The sequence below is a fragment of the Dermochelys coriacea genome, chromosome 2 (genome assembly GCF_009764565.3).
Source record: "Dermochelys coriacea isolate rDerCor1 chromosome 2, rDerCor1.pri.v4, whole genome shotgun sequence".
Classification (NCBI taxonomy): Eukaryota; Metazoa; Chordata; order Testudines; family Dermochelyidae; genus Dermochelys; species Dermochelys coriacea.
Window position 1 is genome coordinate 176,168,070 of NC_050069.1, and position 19,399 is coordinate 176,187,468.

At 43.4% G+C, this 19,399-nt stretch overlaps 1 protein-coding gene across 3 annotated transcripts in view; it reads right to left on the minus strand.

Annotated features, from left to right (window-relative positions):
• HECW1 (HECT, C2 and WW domain containing E3 ubiquitin protein ligase 1) overlaps positions 1–19,399 on the minus strand; it is a 354,103-nt gene that overhangs the window by 61,698 nt on the left and 273,006 nt on the right. For all 3 annotated transcript variants that reach the window (XM_038392643.2, XM_038392644.2, XM_043508692.1), the window contains 4 exons: positions 16,023–16,208; positions 14,618–14,752; positions 8,112–8,217; positions 7,732–7,828 (listed from right to left, as the gene is read on the minus strand). In XM_038392643.2, the coding sequence (XP_038248571.1) occupies positions 7,732–7,828; positions 8,112–8,217; positions 14,618–14,752; positions 16,023–16,208 (524 nt within the window). The remainder of the gene's footprint in view (positions 1–7,731; positions 7,829–8,111; positions 8,218–14,617; positions 14,753–16,022; positions 16,209–19,399) is intronic.

The window sequence follows — 19,399 nt, forward strand, 5'->3', positions numbered from 1 at the left end:
TCGTTCCCCTCTATTCGACACTGGTGAGGCCTCATCTGGAGTACTGTGTCCAGTTTTGGGCCCCACACTACAGGAAGGATGTGGATAAATTGGAAAGAGTACAACGAAGGGCAACGAAAATGATTAGGGGTCTAGAGCACATGACTTATGAGGAGAGGCTGAGGGAGCTGGGATTGTTTAGTCTGCAGAAGAGAAGAATGAGGGGGGATTTGATAGCTGCTTTCAACTACCTGAAAGGGGGTTTCAAAGAGGATGGCTCTAGACTGTTCTCAATGGTAGCAGATGACAGAACGAGGAGTAATGGTCTCAAGTTGCAATGGGGGAGGTTTAGATTGGATATTAGGAAAAACGTTTTCACTAAGAGGGTGGTGAAACACTGGAATGCGTTACCTAGGGAGGTGGTAGAATCTCCTTCCTTAGAGGTTTTTAAGGTCAGGCTTGACAAAGCCCTGGCTGGGATGATTTAACTGGGACTTGGTCCTGCTTTGAGCAGGGGGTTGGACTAGATGACCTTCTGGGGTCCCTTCCAACCCTGATATTCTATGATTCTATGATTCTATGATTCTATGAAAGGCTCAGTATCCTGTTACAAATCTCATTACATATCCGCAAAGCTGTCTAGTCCCCATCATTAGTCAATTTTGTTCTCTGCTGAAAAAGAGATAAAAGCATTTCCTGTTCTCTAAGGGATAAGAACTCAAATTACAGAAGTGAAAAAAGTCTATAATAATTTGATGGTGATGATAAAAATTCTCAATTACAAAAATGTACATCTTAAATACTGGAGGCATTTTTCATTCTCTCCCTCAATCTATTAGCATTTCATTCCTCCTGGAGGCATTTCTAATCCTTTACACCCAAAGAACTCTTTGTCTGATCTTCTTAGGTAAATAATCAGTCAGCAAGGCCAGCAAAATTCTCAGAGAGAAATCTCAGTGGGAAAACATGGATGTTCTCTGTTTTGTTATGCTGATCACAGTGTGGCATTTATTGAATCCTTGGGCCAGATCCTCAACTAGTATAAATTGGCATCACTCCATAAAAGTCAATGGATAGAAGCTGATTTACACAAAATGAGGATCTAGACCCAGAAGATTATCACTCTGTTTCTTTTTCATTTCACCACTTTTATATAAGATCAAAGGAACAGGTGAAATACCTTGATGGCATCAAATGGTTTAATTACTTTGGAAAGAATTTTAAACACCTTATTAAGTTCTCAGAGAAAAGAAGTGGAGACGGGAATGCAATTTATTAAATAATGTTCCTATGTTTCTGTAAAATATAGGGCTTCTCTAGCCATGGCACTACTATTAGAGTTAAGGGGTGAAATTCTGGTGCCACTGAAGTCAATGGGAATTTTGCCATGTCTTCAATGGAGCCAGTATTTCACCCAAGACCTCTGAAGAATAAGATGGTCATTGTAAGCAGAGATATCTGATCTATAGAGTTTTTGCCATTGAGGCATAAATATAGTGGCCATTGGGTTGTAAATGGGTGTCCACAGATACCACAGTTCTTCCCTATACTTGCGTACCTGTGGAAAATAACTATAACCATATGGACTCCATTAGCAAATGCTGACTCTTCAATGGTGACCACTGTAACTCGGGCACCTCTTCATTTTTTACATTCTGTTAACTAGGATTTGACTATTTTTCTAGAGAAAATATATCTGAAATGTAGAACGTGAAACGAGGAGGCCAATAGGTAAACTATAAAAAAGAACAAGGAAAAGAAGTGAATTAGAGAATAGAGAAAACACTTTTCTGTTTCTTTAGAGAAGCACAAGGAATGACGTGATGAATATGAACATGAAAAAGTTTTGCAGTAGTTTTGTGTTTTTAATGAATAAAGCACCCACAAAATTACAAATATATTCAATGATTGTTGAAGTACAAATTATGGCTCCCCATGCACAACTGTGCTTCCCCACTTACTGCCCCCATTCAGGAGTCACCCCATTCTCCATGAGTTCTCAAGACAATTGCTAATGGTTCCAAGATTACTTCAGTTACTTCCTTAAGAACCCTAGAGGGAACTTCATCAAGCCCTGCTGGCTTGAATACATCTAACTTATCTAAATATTATTTTAACTATTCTTTCCCTATCGTGGCTTGGTTCTTTCTCCCTTGTTGTTAATATTAATTGTGTTGAGTATGTGATAAAAATTAACTCTTTTAGTAAAGACTGAAGCAAAGAGGCACTAAATGCCTTTTTGGTGCTGCCCATTCTCTAGCTCATTTAAGTTCATTCTTAGATGGTAAATGTATCTTTTGGTGTTGTGATAAACTCAGGACAGACCGCTGCAAGGGGCGGGGGTAAGAAAATAGTCCCAGAAGGTTAAAAGGCCCTCCTCCCTATCAACTGGGAAGGGGTGACTCCGGGTCAATCCAGTTCAAAACTGAGAAGGATTTACCAGAGATCAGTTAGGATCCGCTGATTCCAACTAAGAGCTGCCTAAGACCTTTTTTAAACCCTCCCCTGTTGGGAGGAGAGAGAGGGAGAGGGAGAGGGAAAGGGAGGAGGAGTCGTTGTTGTCGTTGTCCTCGTCAAGCTGCCAGTAGGCTAGGAGCAGCAAGACAGCAAGCTTCAGGAGGGGAAGCTGCATTCACTCTGCTTAGAGAGAAATGTAGCCCAAAAGACTGGCTGAGAGAAGGAATGGACTGACCCTATGCAGCCAAGAAGGACTGTTTGACCCAAGCCCGTCTCACCAAGGCTAAAAACAACTGAGGCTGGTGAGACCAAGAAGGTACCTTGCCACAGTGTGCAGAGATGGTATGTGGCCCCGATCTTCCTGGGCACTTCACAGTTGGTGGATTGTGGCTCTACATCCAAAGTAATTGGCCATGAAATGTTTGTTCAGAATTTCTCCAACCTCCACTTTGTCCACCTGATCTCTATTCTGAATAAGAAAGGGTCACTCCATCCTCAGATGGATGCTGCAGACCCTGAGCATGCTCATTATTGAGACAGGGTGAAAGTTCAGTTAATTGGCAAAGAGTCCAGGAGAGCTCAGATGGCACTCTGGCAAAGAGTCAAGCAGGTGTTGGGCTCGGCAGAATCATAACTCTGAGATAATCAGCAACAGAGAGCATGTGCAGAATGAAAGAGATGGGAGATCTAACCTGGGCCAGTTTGGGGCTGTTTCTTTTGGTAGCTGAAGATGAGGTAATGTGTGTTAGAACAATATAAAAAAGCCGTGCCGGCAGGCACTTAGTCAGTCAGGAGCCAGTGAGGAAGGCAGTAATCAGGAGAAGCTGGATGAAGAGATTGGAAATCAGGAAGAAGAGCTGCTGGAAGACAGCGTATAGTTCTGAGGAGAACTCTGATGAAGAAAAGCACTTACAACAGCACAGACAGCAGTTTCAGCAGCAGCCACAATATCGGCAACATTGAAACAAAATAACTAATGCACAAAGGACAGAGAAGCTGCTGGGAGCTGTGAACAGAGGAAGGGAGCTGTGACACTGCACCTCAGATTCTTCATAGGTGTATGATTTTGATATGATTATAACATAATTATGATGCATCTGGTTCAAGATATGTCTTGTGAAGTGACATTGGAGAAGTTATGATTTGCTTAAAACAGGGGTCGGCAACCTATGGCATGCGTGCCAAAGACGGCACATGAGCCCATTTTTAATGGCACTCTGCTGCCTGCTGGGGCAGCAGCAGCGTGCCATTAAAAATCCTGCCCTGCCCAGCCCGGCCTGGCGTGGCTCGCTCTTCTCCGTCCCTGCCCCCTCCCGCAGGGGCAGAGGGCAGAAGCTTGGCCCTGCCGGCTCCCCGGCCTCTTCCCGCAGTGTGCTGGGTTCCTGCCCCTCCTCCTCCTCTCCATCCCTCCCTGCTGGCCGATCAGCTGTTGGCCCTTGCGAGGGTGTGGGGGAGGAGCGGGGTCAGCGTGCTTGCTGCTCCCGGCGGAGGCAGAGAAGAAGCGGGGCAGGCCTTGGAGAAGGGGGGGGGGGTGGAAGCGGGGCATACTCCCTCCAGCCCCCTGCTGTGAGCACCCCATGATTTCAGCCCACACCCCCAGCCCTTTGCCCTGACCCCCCTCACACACACCCAGACCTCCGCCCTGAGCCCTGCTGCCCTGAACACCCCCAGGCTCTTGCCCTGAGCCCTGTACCCTTCTCACACACATATAGCCCTCTGCTTGACTCCTTCACCCCCCCTTACAACCCCAGCCCTGACTCTGGCACCCCCCCACATACCCAGCCCCCCACAACGCATGCACCCCACACATCCTGACTCTTGCACCCCCCACATCCTCACCCCCCAACCCCCAAGCACCAAACGGGAGCTCCTGCACCTCCCCCCAACATTCCCACCTGCACCCCTCCCACCAAATGGGAACTGCCCAGGTAAGCTCTCCACACCCAAACCTTCTGCCCCAACCCTGAGCACTCTATCTCATTCTAGCTCCTGGCCAGACCCTACACCCCAAACTCCAGCCTGCTCTTTCACTCCCAACCCGGTGCTCAGTGCACTCCCACCCTCAACTCAGTGCAGAGAGAGAGGAAGAGAATGGGCCAGAACCAGGGAGACGGTAGGTACCCACTGTATGTGGGCAGGGCTGGGACCCCAGACCAGAAGTGGGCTGAGTGGGTCCAGCAGCCGGGATCCCGGATGGCAGGAGCCAGCGGATGGAACCCCTGAGTGGCAGCAGGCTGAGCCGCTCAGCCCACTGCCGGTCTGAAGTCCCGGGCTGCCAGTCTGGGGTTCTGGCTGCCTGCCCCTTGCCAGCCGGGGTCCCAGCCACAGGCCCCACTCAGCCCACTGCTGGCCTAGGTGAACAGAACCCCAGACCAGCAGTGGGCTGAGCGGGCCGGAGGCATAAGATCAACATTTTAATTTAATTTTAAATGAAGCTTCTTAAACATTAATTCTATGTTTAGTATAGTTTAGTTATATAATATATAGACTTTTATAGGGAGAGAGATCTTCTAAAAACATTAAAATGTATTACCGGCACGTGAAACCTTAAATTAAAGAGACTAAACGAAGACTTGGCACACCACTTCTGAAAGGTTGTGAACCCCTGACTTAATATGATTATCCTATTCATATGCATGTATCATTTTTGTATCTGAAGTTATGAATATTGACTATGTATCTGTATTTCGAATGTAGTTACAAGTGGGTGACACCCACTAGGCAAAATGCTTCCAGTCTAGACAGCTAGTTGTGAAGGGTCTATGCAGAGAAATGGGCCATTAGGGGAAACAACAGGCCTTAGGAGAAGCTTATCCCCCACTTGGTGAGCCTTCCTGGGAACGTTTCAGCCAGCCTGTAAGTAATGGTTTCTATGACTCAGCAAGGCATGCAAGGGCATGTGACCAGACCACATAACTCCATTTTGGTACCTGTAGTTTTCCACAAGCGCTGAGTTTGGGAACTGAGTTTGGAACAAAGGGTTCCTGACATATGGAAAAGCTATATAAGGCAGGGAGTGACATCATCTTGGGGCCTCTCTCCCCACCCAAGAGAACTCCTGGAAAAGCTGAGGAGCAAAGATTGAACTGGAGGAAGTGCTGGTCCCAGGCTAAAGGGATTTCTAGCCTGTGTATGGAAACTTGGCAGACTGCTTGTATCATCAGTCAGGGTGAGAAATTGCTAATTCAAATCCTAATGAGCATATTATGATAGTTTGCATTTTTGTTTATTTGCGAGGTAATCTGCTTTGATCTGTTTGCTATCACATATAATCACTTAAAATCTATCTTTCTGTAGTTAATAAACTTGCTTTATGCTTTATCTTAACTAGTGTATTTTGAGTGAAGTGTTGGGGAGAAAGTCTCAGCTTGGTTAACACAAGCTTGTTGTGCATATCTTTCGTACATCGAGGGGAAGGAAAACTATATTAATGAGCTTACATTGTACAGATCCCCGTGCAGTGTAAAATGGTATAATTCTGAGTTTATATTCCAGCAGGGGTGCAAAGTGGGGGAGCTGGGAAATTGGCTGTATGTCCTTGAGTGGCTTAGGTAAAGCACTCAGGTAACTCAGTGGGACCTGTTGTCAGCCACCTACCGTCATGTTGGGTAATAACAGGTTCTGGTGAGGCTGGCTGAATCTCCAACAAGCAGTGTGAAAGAGGCCTGCCCAGCTTCGGGGTTTTAGAGCCCACAGAGGTTCCCACAGCTCACAGACTGCACCCCAAAGGTGACAATCCATCACAGGAGTTGACTGAGAATAAACTGCAACAGTAGCAGAGCTGAGCAGCAACAGTGACTAAAGAAGAATACTGAAGAATTTATAAGGTAAGCCTGCCAGTTTTTAAATACAATTTTTAGTGTAGCATAGTACTTAATATGTGTATGCTTGAAATGTGTGTGTATGTTTTAATTGTATTTTACTTATGTAAAACTTAAAGTATAATTTAAAAACTGCAGCCAGAGATTTGTTACAAACTGGCCATTTGTAGCAAAGCGCTTCTCTTAGAATCATTTAAACTGTATACTATTGTGGTTTGAATGCTCTTTTAATTCGCAATAAGGGATTGTGTCTTATTTAGAATTTTTAGATTAGACTATATAAGGGATTTTTAGTTACTTTAATAAAAAGACGCTTTGTTTTGGAAGATATACTGCCTGTGTCAATCACTTTATCGGAAGGTTATATCCGTGTCCTTTAGTGTTTCCTTAACAACCCTGGAAATTCATACCTTGTGAAGAACAGATTATGAGGCTGATAGGCAGATTATTATAGGGACATCCCAAAATCCATTGTGTGGGGTAACAGGTTCACCTCAGGACAGGGGACTCCTGCAGGTTCTAGGACGCTGCGAGGTCAGAGAATCCCAGACCTCAGGCTGCAGCCCAAGCCAAGAAGTCTACACTGCAGTGAAACAGCCCCACAGCCTGAGCCCCACAAGCTCAAGTCAACTGGCATGGGCCAGCCATGGTTTTTAATTGCAGTCTAGACATACCCTTAGAGGATCCCATACTGACTTTGGAGATGTGATTCATGCAAAGGGGGAGTGGCTGGACTTCCCTGTGTCCCACTGATCCCAGGGGCTGTTCTGGGCTCCTGGGGGGCACTGGCAGCTGCTCTCTGATATGTTGGTAGTTTACCATGGGGACCATCATAGTAAGAGCAGGTTCAAGATTGGGGCAATGCTGAGCTGTACTGTACACTCCTCATCCATAGTGAAGGAACTGGGTCTACACGTTTATACTGTGCACAGAAAAGGTGAAATTTTCAAAGCACCCAACTGTCTTTGAAGCCATTGACTTCCCCACTGACCTTTTGTTCTTATTGCTCTATATTAATGTGAATGACAAAACATAGAGTTATTTGACAGTTGATTTTATTAGCATTATGGGGTCAATCCTGCTCCCCCTTCTCTTCTGCTGTGAGTTAGAGTTGAATATGAGAAGTCCATGCAAAGGACTCCACACTCCAAGATAGCTCCTTGGATATCCCTGTAGCAGAGTTTGAATGGTAGGGCAGGTAAGGAGAAGTGGGAGTGAGGCCAGTGGATCCACTGCTATACAGATCTACGGCCAGTGCCCTTACAGAGCATGTAGTGCAGAAGCATCAGCATCATGAATTCCTACTTCCTGGCTGCAGCAATGGCCATGGAGTGGTATAACGATGACCCTGTGGCCTAGAGGGAGAGGATTTCTTTCTTTCCAGGCCCCATGGAACACCCTATCTGCTGGCTCCAAAGCCAGTAGGGGACAGGATTAAAGAGACTGTTTACAGTAACTTGAAACAGATCAATACCTGAGTGCATGGTTCCTGCCCAAGCTTGGCTGACGCTCCTGCAGCATCTCAAAAATGTTTGGTTGGCGTAGAAATGAAACAATCTTGTCATTGTAAGCTGGAATAGATAAAGACCACAGAGGCTTTTCTTTACTCTAGCAACAAGTGACACTTTTGGAGATGATGACAACTGTGCTATTGAAAATTACTCATCAAATCATGATAATACAGCATACAGAATAAAGCACACAGTAATACACTATGATCACCATCACTATAATATTCCCTGGCTCCTCATTAAGGAAGAGTTGGTAGAGAGCTAGATAAGGGATATGACTGTTGAATGGTCCTAAACCAGTTACCGAGAAGCCCCACTAGAAAAAAAAAATAGCCCTACTTACCCAGAGGTAATGACTCATAATGGTGCTGGTTTCGAATTGCTGTTACTAGGCTGTTGCCTGGTCTGGTCAACAGAGAAACGCCTCTATTCCGAGAGACTTCTGATGCCTAGAATGAAAGAAGGAAAGAAAGAAATGTTGTAACTAGACATTTAGCTACATATTAGTCAATAAAAAATGTTATGTCTTTTTACTTCTACGACTTTATTCCAGAGTCCTGAGATTGACTGACTCGGTTTAGGGATTTTTTTTTTTTTACTGTTATGTAAAAAAAGTTTTCAACATCATATTCTAAAGCTGTGATATATGCTGCATATCCCTGTCTAGAAAAATTACACATGGAATCAACAACATGCATATTAATACCATAGAAATAATTTAGGCACAAGTTTTCATGAAAAAGGAATGGCTTTGCACTCTGATGGTCAAGTTTTTGTTCAGCTTCAAAGAGGCATATAATTCTGGGTTTGCAAAGGGATGCACACTATGTCCTTGTCTACACTATACAATTTTACCTCTTTATGCCAGCATAGTTAGAGCAGCAATTCCTTCCTTCCCCAGTGTCAATGCAGTTATACTGGTATAAATGTGTTCATAGAGGTGTATAACTTATTCCAGTCTGACAAAGATATATAAACTACAAGTGCCTTATACCAGTGCCTCATAAAGTGCCTTATATCAGTAAAACTGCATGTTTTACAGGCATAATAGTATTAGTAAAAAGTCACATCACTAATCAACCTTGCTATGCAAGTCAAATTTTTTAAGTGTAGAACAGGCCTGTGCATTCAGTTATTAGATTTTCATATGCAAATGCCACATTCAGGTAGAAACAGCTATTTGTGCAATTTTTGGAGTAAAAAAATTTAAGGACACTTTTGTTTAATTTGGCCCTAAAATATTCATTTGGCACACTGGGGTGGAAATTATTGTTGTAATAACATGAGGAAAAGATATATCAGAACAAAAAGGGGTAATAATCCCCAGAAGTGAATATGAGTAATTTAACAAGAATATATGTAAGAGGCATGCGTATGCATGGCTTCTGTTCACCCAAACAGAAGCAGTACGTGTCCAACACTGTCCCTGGTTTGGGCCTTGTCTACATCAGGAAAATGACCCACTGTTGACAGTGACTGTCAGCTATGCTTTGCCCTGGATTTTTTCCAACTGTTGAAAAAAACAGCCAGTGTAGACAAGCTGATAACAATCACTGCCATCAAAAGCATCATTAAGGCCATATTTCACAAAATAATAGCTGGCAAAATCCAGCTACTCCCTCCACTGCCTCTCCACCATGCGTGGCCACTGGTTTTGGCTCAAATTCCTACCTGTTGTTTTTAAGGTAAATTTATAAGATCTAGTATGCCCTGTCACCATACAATGGCAGTGGCCATTCCAGAAGGGAAGCCAACTGGAGAGAATGGTGACACTTCACCATTGATACTGATCTGTTTTGATTTCTGGAGGTGTAGCAGCATTCTAGACATAGATTGTCCTCTAGTCTTTAACTGTTGACTTCAACAGAACTTCAATTTACACTGGCTGAGTATCTGGCCTATTAAGTTTTTTTAAAGGGTAGCTGGGATTAGCCTTGACCTTTTCACTCTGCAGAAAGGGGGAAATGGATGCCCTTGCACCCAAAATTGTAAAAATTTTACAGGACAAAGTACATAATGCTACTGAAGATCAAGAAACTTAAAAGTGGACATCAAAAGCCTTTATAGGGGTCTTTAATTTAGGAAGATACTTCATTGCAATGGAAAAACAGGAATATAAGTGAACAATTTTTGAGTAAATCAATTTTATGGAATGGAATAGGAATAGGAAGGTGTTCCAGAATATTCACAATAGGTTTTTATATGAAATATGAGGCACAGATTAAGGAGGAAAGTGCATTTTGGAAAGGTCTGTCAGTTGGCAGTTGTGGTACGGCTTTGTATAGAAGAGCTTAGAAACAATAGTGACCCATCAATAAAAGCTGTATAATTATTATCTCCACTTTTTCCAGAGAATGCTTTTTACATGTGAAGGTGAAGAAAGCTGACTTAATCAGGAAGTCATATTTGTATATTCCAATCTCATAAGGGAGGCTTAACTTAGAAGTACATTTGAGATGTTAAAATGTGAGGTGTTGATTCAAGGGCAACTATACTGAACCTTGCAGGCTGTTAAACTTTTACTGGAAGGCATTTTCTCCAGCTCGCAAATAATTTTTGTGGCTCTTTTCTGCACCATTTCCAATTTTTCAACATCATTTTAAAAATGTGGACACCTGAACTGTACACCAGTATCTGTTTCAGCAGCACCAAATACAGAAGTAAAATCACCTCCCCATTCACTACTCCCCTGCTTATACATCTAAGGATCAACTTAGCCCGCTTTGCCAAAGCATCGCACTGGGAGCTCATGTTCAGTTGCTTTTCCACTATTACCCTAAATCCTTTTTCAGAGTCACTGTTTTTTTAGATATAGTCCCCCATTCTGTAGGTATGGCCTGCACTCCTTGTTCCTAGTTGTATAACTTTCCATTTGGCTGCATTAAAATGCATTTTGCTTGAATGGACCCAGCTTGCTATGTGATCCTGATCGTTCTGTAGGACTACTCAGTCCGCATCATTATATACCACTCTGCCAATCTTTGTGTTATCCACATGTTTTATCAGCAGTGATTTTATATTTACTTCCACATCACTGATGAAAATGTTGAACAGCTGTGGGCCTAGTACTGATCCCCAAGGAGGCCCATTAGAACATCCTTCCTCCATTCAATGATGATTCCCAACAGACAACTACTTTTTGAGATCTGTCATTTTTAGCCAGTTCTTAATCCATGTTATGTGTGTTTTATTGATATTGTATAGCGCTAATATTTTAATCAGAATGTTGTGTGGTATGAAGTCAAATGCCTTTCAAAATTCTAAGTGTATTAGCTCTATGCAGTTACATTAATCAAACGTCTAATCACATCAAAGAATGAAATCAGAACTGTTTGACAAGACCTATTTTCCATAAAGTCACGCTGACTGGCATTAATTATATCCCTATCCTTTACTTTCAGTGCAAAGACCATAATTGCCCTTCATTAAGTTGAGGAGGAGGATGAGAAACAGTTGATTTATTTAATTGATGCTGACAGATCTTTAAAATCTCCAGTTTGCTTCTCTCCTGCTGTTTAGAGGGCTCTCCTTGCTGCTCAGCAGAGGAGCCAGCGGAACTTCAAGCAGCTGGCAAGTGGCCAGAGGGAAGCGTGTTTTGACATGTTTTTCCTCTCTCAAACCTAAGTGAGTCTCTGGGATTTCCCCATGGGCATGATTTATAGGACAAAAACATATCCCATTCATATTAACAATAGCTATCGTGGTATGAAACCTTTTGGTCTTGGTAAATTTGTTTTGGTGCTAGAGTCTTCTGCTCTGTAAAGGGTGGGCTTTTAGAGCCTGACCCAAAGCCCACAAAAGTCAAAGGGAGTCTTTCCACTGGGCATCAGGACCTAGGAGTAGTTTGCAATTTCCTCAAGTGTGTTAATTATTCAACAGTATTCTCATTATTTAACAGTATTAGACTGTTTCATCTGTTTTTTTCCTCTGTCTCTTTTTCTTAAACAACTTTATGGATTTATAGTGCACAGTTCTCTGCCAGTCCTTGATATATGAGCTGCACGTGTTTGTTAGGGTTGGCAAGTAAGTTATATGCCATTGTTTCTGTTCTCTGGTTGGATGAATGTGGAAGCACTTCCAGGGCAAATGCTTCCACTAGCATGAATTACTGTATGCACAACTTTCATATTTGCTTTTTGTGAACCAGCTGTGGCAGCAAAATTCAATTATAGATAGAAGGTGGGTGAGGGAGTATCTTTTATTGGACCATCTTCTGCTGGGGAAAGAGACAAGCTTTCGAGTGACACAGACCCCTTCTTCAGGTTTACTTCAGCTCTGTGTTGCTCAAAAGCTTGTCTCTTTCACCAAAAGAAGTTGGTCCAATTAAAGATATTATCTCACCCAGTTTGTCTCTCTAATATCCTGGCACCAACACGGCTACAACAACACTGCAAATACTAAAATTCAGTGCTATGGTGCTGGCAGAAATTGATCGCTAAGTCAGGGTAGTAGGCATGACAGAAGCAAATTCATTAACAAATTTATGTGAACATTTGAGAAAAATGTTGTTCTTCACTCATGATGGGAAAATCCACACAACCTTCCAGTTCTCTCTCTCCCCTGCCAGTACTCATACCCCGAGAGCAGTGATGTTGTTGCCTCCAGTCTCACGCACTAGTGCAAAACAGCCTCTCCAAGGGGGCTGGATGGCACAGCATGATCCTGCTGGAGTTAATATTGATAGGGTCAATATTAACTCCCCTAGGAATTTTTCTGCTGGTTTTCTGGGAGAGAATGATGAATACAACAGCTGTTTCCTTGGCTGTGATCCACTCCCAACTTGTTCCTCCTCCCCTCCACCCTTGCAACCCTAAAAAGCCTCTACCATGTGCAGTTCTGCAGGTGGGAGAGAAATGTTGGTGCTTTAGCATCCCTGCCTCCATGATCATTTGGGCCTGGAGTGGCATTTATGCTCCCGTCATCCCCTCCACACTGTGCAGTGGGGAATATTATCTCCATGCAACAGAGAAAAGATCATTTGAAATGATTTCAGTATCATAAAGCCTATCATCAGTAATCTAACAGCATGGAAACACATCTCAGCATACATTACTACACATGCTAGGGAGAATATCTTATCAGATACTAGTGTCAGAGTGAGCTGCTGAACTGTCAGGCCTTAATTGGATGCCTTGATTTTATTAAAGCCTGGGCCAGAACCTCAAACACTGAGTCTTCCTTCAAAATCTATTTCCATTGTCTTATCAATTTGGTTGATTTGCATTAGAGAGGGTCAAATGTCTACAGCCTGATATTGACAGGCCATTCAATAAATACTCTAGCAAGAAAGAAATATGAAGCCACTATCTTTTGAAAGATAAAAAGTCACAAAGTTAGTTAATAGTTAACAATCTATTAAAACCATTCAGATATAAGGGATATTTTAAAGTGTGCAAAAGACAAGTGTCAGATAGAATGGTGCTGTTATTCCTCTCATGTCTGCATTCTGTTTCACTATCCCAAATGCATCTGCTGTCAACGGTAGGGCAGCATCATGTGATCTCAAGCTTTCTTTGCCTTTATTGTACTTCTCTTTTCCCCCAAGTCTTCCTCTTCCACAGTCAAGCGTCACTTCATTTTGTGGATGTCCTACAGGTATCTTAGAACACAGTCAAGTTACAGTGATGGATGTTACAATAAGAATGTGTCTGAGTATAGGAAATCGATGAAGAGTGGTGAATGGCGATCATTAGTGGTGAATGGCTGTTATCTTCTCCTGGAGATGGAGCTATTCCAATTTATCCCAGTCGAGGATCAGGCCCAATACATGCCAGACGGAAGTGAACAGACTGAGCTACATACAGTAGCTGAGACAGTGGAAGCACAGGATAATTTTCTGAGAAAGAACAGTATGTGGGTAGGGGGATGGAAAATAGCTATAATTGGCAGAACAAACAGAGCAACTGAGAGTATAGGAAGAGATGATATCACAGAGGTAATTGGGAGCATGGCCATAAAGGGCTTTGAACACATGGTGGGTGAGTCCATAGCAGATTCAAAGGCAAAGGAGGTTTTCAGCTTGAGAATGATGTACTTCTGGGTATACTGGTTGAAGACATAGGTGTGTAGTAGCTTTATGAACAGACTGGAATTTGGATACAAGTGACTTTGGGAGGCCATGGGAAATGAGTTTCAATGTTCAAGGCATGAGTGACAAATTCATGAATGAGTGGGTCAGCAGAATCAGTGTCAAGGAAGTGGCAGATATAGGGCTGATAGCCTGAAGACTTGTGAGGAGAAAAGGAGAACTCAGGGTTCAGGGAAACTAATATTAAGGAGCTGGGAGGAGAACAGTATATGAGGGTTTAGATTTTTCTTTGGCCAAATGGGATTACTGGGGTGAAATTCCAAATGCTTTTAAGCTGCATCTGCTTGTCAAAAGCTAAAAATAAGAACCATCATGCCCTAGCACAGTGGCTCTCAACCTTTCCAGACTACTGTACCCCTTTCAGGAGTCTGATTTGTCTTGTGTACCCTAAGTTTCACCTCACTGAAAAACTACTTGCTTACAAAATCAGACATAAAAATACAGAAATGTCACAGCACACTTGAAAAATTGCTTACTTTCTCATTTTACCACATCATTATAAAATGAATCCATTGGAATATAAATATTGTACTTACATGTCAGTGTGTAGTATAGAGAGCAGTATAAACAAGTCATCGTCTGTATGAAATTTTAGTTTGTACTGATTTTGCTAGTGCTTTTTATGTAGCCGTTGTACAACTTGATAAAGATCTAGATGAGTTGATGTGCCCTCTGGAAGATCTCTGTGTACCCCCAGTTCAGAACCACTTCCCTAGCAGATATACCATATATTTAGGAAAGGGTCTTAATGCTATAATTACCTCTCCAGCACTGTAGCTGCGAAGTCGCTGGAGATGCTGCCTGTGAGTCAGATGATTAGGGAGACGGCCATTTTGAAGTGGGATCCTGGGATCGATGAAAGTGGTAGCACGGCTGTTGTGGTCAACAAAGAAGGACTGTAATAAAAAGAATACTGTATATTCATAAGCAGAAAGCTAACATGGTGAAAGAGTTGAGCGATGAGAAAGCAGCATACAAACTGAGCAGGGAATAGTGCGTATCATATGTGCCACATTTTGCAATCATGATCGTTCACAATTTACAGCTTAATGAGTTATTAGTCCAATATACCTTGTATTCCTATAGTAACTCATTTCTACCACACTAATTTGCCAAATTCCTTGAAATTGATTCAAACTGGTATCACCATAATTTAAAACCAGCCAGTTCCCTTTTGGAGCTTGTCCTTCATTTTTAGGTGCAATGCACAACTCTAGTTGTGAGTATACTGATTATGCTCTATGGGCCTGATTCTACAAGGTGCTGAGTGCCTCCTGCCAGGTGCTGGCACCCTTAATTACCAGCAAAGTCAGTGGATGTTGATGGTGCTCAGTATCACACAGGACTTGACCATTAGATTTCAGCATCACTTCTTTTTAAATGGACAACCAACAGCTAGACATGAGGGGCCTGATGACAAGAAGGGCTGAGTGCTCGCAACTTCTAATGAGCTTCAACTTAGCCCCTCAAAATCAAGCCTTATTCTGTTAACTCCTTAGCCTTGCACCTGGAAAACTAGGGGAAAGTTCTGCCTTCATACCACATGCAACCTCATTTGTGGGTGTTTGGACTATGTTTTGGTTATTCCCATTATTGAGTCTGGAGTCACAGGGCCCCTTTCTCCTCTCAGTTACACTGGCATAAATCAGATATAACTCTTCTGAAATCAGTGGAGTCACAGGGCTGCAAAACTGCTGAAAGTAAGAGGAGAATCAGTTCATGCAGCTGAGACGTGGCTCTAAATCTAAACGCTCCCAAAGTATGAGGCAGAGGTATTCAGACAGAGTGTTTCTAGTCAGCATTATTAAGTCAAATATTATAAATCTTAATAGTGTTTGATTAGTGGGGGGCTGGGAGGTGGCAGTTGGTGCAAGATTAACAATGCCTGGTATAGCATTATACAATACTGGATGCTAGCACAAATCAGACCACACTTCTTAGTCTCCTTGTGTGATGACAGAAGATAGCATAGAGAATGACATTTCTAGGGGCTAAACCTAAGACAAAGGTTTTATTGTCAGGAATAATTCTGTGTGCTCACTGATGTACAAACCAGATAGTCACAAATTTTAAGTTCACAAGAAGCCTTTCACAATCATCTAGCCTTGTGTGAGATTGGCAGGATGTGGAAATTCACCCAGTGATTAATTGTACTGACGCTCTCACCTTGCCCTGTTGATCTGTTTTGATCTCCCAACCCCGTGGAAGTTCCAGTCGGGTGTCAGCAAACATGTTGATAAAATTTACCAGGTCCCTGTTGTGCTGATAGCGCTCAAAATTCCGAGCATCTCTGCGGATCTTTAGAATCATGTGCTTCAAGCAGGTGCTGTTGGTGAAGACTCGATAGGCACTCTAGGATAAGGAAATCGGATAAGGAAATCAGTTCCAGTGTTTCAAAAATGTGTTTGGCTAGCAGATATGACATACAACCTTAAGGCTTGATACAAATCCCACTGAAATCAACAGCAATCTTTCCATCGATTTCAATGGGCTTTGGATTAGGTTCTAAGTGAACACATAGAAATAACCAATTGCCACCTGGAAATGTGAAAATTCCATGCCTCTATTCACTGTAGTTAACGGTACGAAACTGCCAGATATGCAAGTGTAAGTGTGCATATTTCTGGGGTATCACACATTTGAAATACATGCAGTTGTGTTTATTTCACTGATCACACATTCAGAGAGATGTACTGTTTGTGTGAATGTAGACTATAACAGGGTTCAAAAAAGAACTAGATAAGTTCATGGAGGATAGGGCCATCAATGGCTATTAGCCAGGATGGGCAGGAATTGTATCCCTAACCTCTGTTTGTCAGAAGCTGGGAATGGGCAACAGGGGATAGATCACTTGATGATTACCTGTTCTGTTCATTCCCCTGGGGCACCTGGCATTGGCCACTGTTAGTAGACAGGATACTGGGTTAGATGGACCTCTGGTCTGACCCAGTATGGTCATTCTTATATTCTTATGATACCATACAGACGTGAAAACATTTTAAAGACGTATTTGTGTCACCATGCAAGCCAACATGTTCAGTATTGATTATTTGTATCTCACGGAAACATCGACAAGCCCTGATCCTGCAGTTGGGTTTGTCTGTACATATCTCACTGCAGGATCAGGGCCCCAAATGAGTCACGTTAATCTGAGATGGCACAGGGAAGGCAGCCATAGCTGGGGCCACGCCCCCATCAGGCCACACCAGGCCTTATAAAAGGCTGTGAGCCAGGCACTCAGGCAGTCTCTCTCTCTAGCTGTGGAGAGAGATGGGCCTGGCTGCGTGGGAGCTCACCAGGGTACTCAGAGTGAAGTAGGGCTGGGGAAAGGCCAAAGGAGCTGGGGAGCACCAGGCTGGAAAGCCCCCAGCCTGCATGCCTTGCTGAAGGCCTAAAGCAGGTACTGGGATTGCAGAGGGGCAGCCCAAGGTTAGGCAAAAGCAGCAGGTCCAAACCCTCCTTGCCAATGATGACTGGTACATACTGCAATCTGCGATAGTGTGGGGGCTAGATGAGGACTGGCAGTAGCTGCTGAGGCAAGGTGGGGATAGAGGGTGGGGATTCCCCAGGGAGGGGAGACCCAGACGGTAGGGGGGACTGTAGGGGGCAGAACCCTGATGTAGAGGAGCACTGGGGTCCAGGAGAGACATGGGGGCCTGCAAGCAAGTGGGACACCAGCCTGCAGAGGGCGCTCTGGGATGACCAGTGGGAGGCGCTTGCGCTGGTGAGTCCACCCTGCTACAAGCTCCATTTCATTAAGTGCTGTGCAAACATAGAGGTAGATATGGTCTCTGCCCTGAAGACGTTACAACCTAAGAAAGTTTTCTGAATGCAAATATCTGAGGTCCTAGCATACTGCACAGCAGAAGTTATATCATGATCTGCTACAACTGACCATTTCAGTATCACTTAGCAGCACTAGGGAAAACCAGAATTTTACATAGTTTTATCCCTTCAGGGACATAAAATATGTGTTAAACAAGAGTGTTTCCATTTTAGTTTTAACTGCTGGATAATATTTTCCAACTCAAATTCCACTGGCATAATTAACACTTCTAAATTTTAATTGGAGTTTGTGGTTAAAATGTTTTAATGGCCTTAAGCCTAAAGTTATGTGGTATACTATTTTTACACAAATGGAATTTGTATGACTGTGTTGATAGGCTATTCTGGCTCCAATATCAAAGACAGCTTTGTAAACGAAACGTAGGCATTCCTTGGCCTTAGTCACTTTCGTGACAAAGTTGGGACTCAGCGTCTTGTGAGCTGTCCCTTGTACCAACTAAGACTTGTTTCAAGATAGCTTATAAAATCTTTCAGTTCCTTTTGAGAGAAGACCCATCAGCATTAGTAACAGATTAACCTCAAAAGGTTCAGAAGGGATGTTATGATGTTTATCTTACCAACTATTATCCAAATCTCTAGAGAACATGTTCTCCCAGGGAGATTTTGCAGACTTCCTGCTCCTAGTTGGCCTGAAATTAAACCTTTTTCACTGCATGTCAGTTTTCATTCCCAGTTGCAAGCAGGAAGTGAAGTCCCATTCCAACAATGGGAAAGAAAATGCTTTTCTGAACCTTTGGAAAGTTTGGTTTGGGTTAGAGGTAGGTTCAATTCAGTTCTTATTTTATCCAATAGAGCTGCATCATCCCTAGACTGTAATTTCTCACTGAGTGCTAGATTGTGCCCAGCTGCTTGAGTGTAAAAATTGCAGAGGACACAAGAAGCCTTCCAGCTTCTGTGCAAGGCCACGAGAAGAGGGATCCAAAAGAGGTTTCTGGACACCTTAAGCAGAAGGATGCAAAATGGGTGGGGAGGAGGCAGGGCTATGACCCCAGTTCCCTCTGCACCAGGCAGTAGAACTGGCCAGATGCATTGGGAGTACGCTGCACCTTCTGAGAGGGAACAAGTAGTGGGGGCAGGCCTGTGAGGTGCCAGGGAATTCCTCTCTGAGGCAGAATCCCATCAAGAGTTTCCTAGGGGGTAGTGTGAGCATGCTACGTCCAACCTGGTCTAGTTCCCATAAAGGACAATTGAGTTCTGAGTCAGGGAATTAAGGATTCACTGGGTATGTCTACAGTGCAATGTAACCCCAGGGTTAGTAAAACTCTAGTTAGCAGACCTTGGGCTTGAGTGTCTACACTCATTTATAACCTTAGGTTAGGAATTGTTGAACCCTGGGTCCCAACATGGGGTTCCAGGATCTTCACTGCATTATGTGGGTCTGAGTCCAACCACACATACTCCATACTTCCTAGCACTCTCTGAAAGTGGCCCCTCTGTCCCTTTGTTCATGGTGCAGTGTAGGAAAACTTGACTGTTCAGCAAACTTGACTGTTGAGAGGACAAAGAAAGTTGGCCTATGGAATTGTGGAATACTTTTGGTGGATTCCCAGAGAATGAGTCCAATGGGGCTGTGTCTACACTGCAAAGCAATAGGGCTTGAACCCTGGGTCCTGGCTCGACTCAGGCTTAACCCTCCACCACCTTGGGCCCTGGGTTAGCGCGATTTGTATGTAAATGGAAAAGGGATTAGGCTGGAG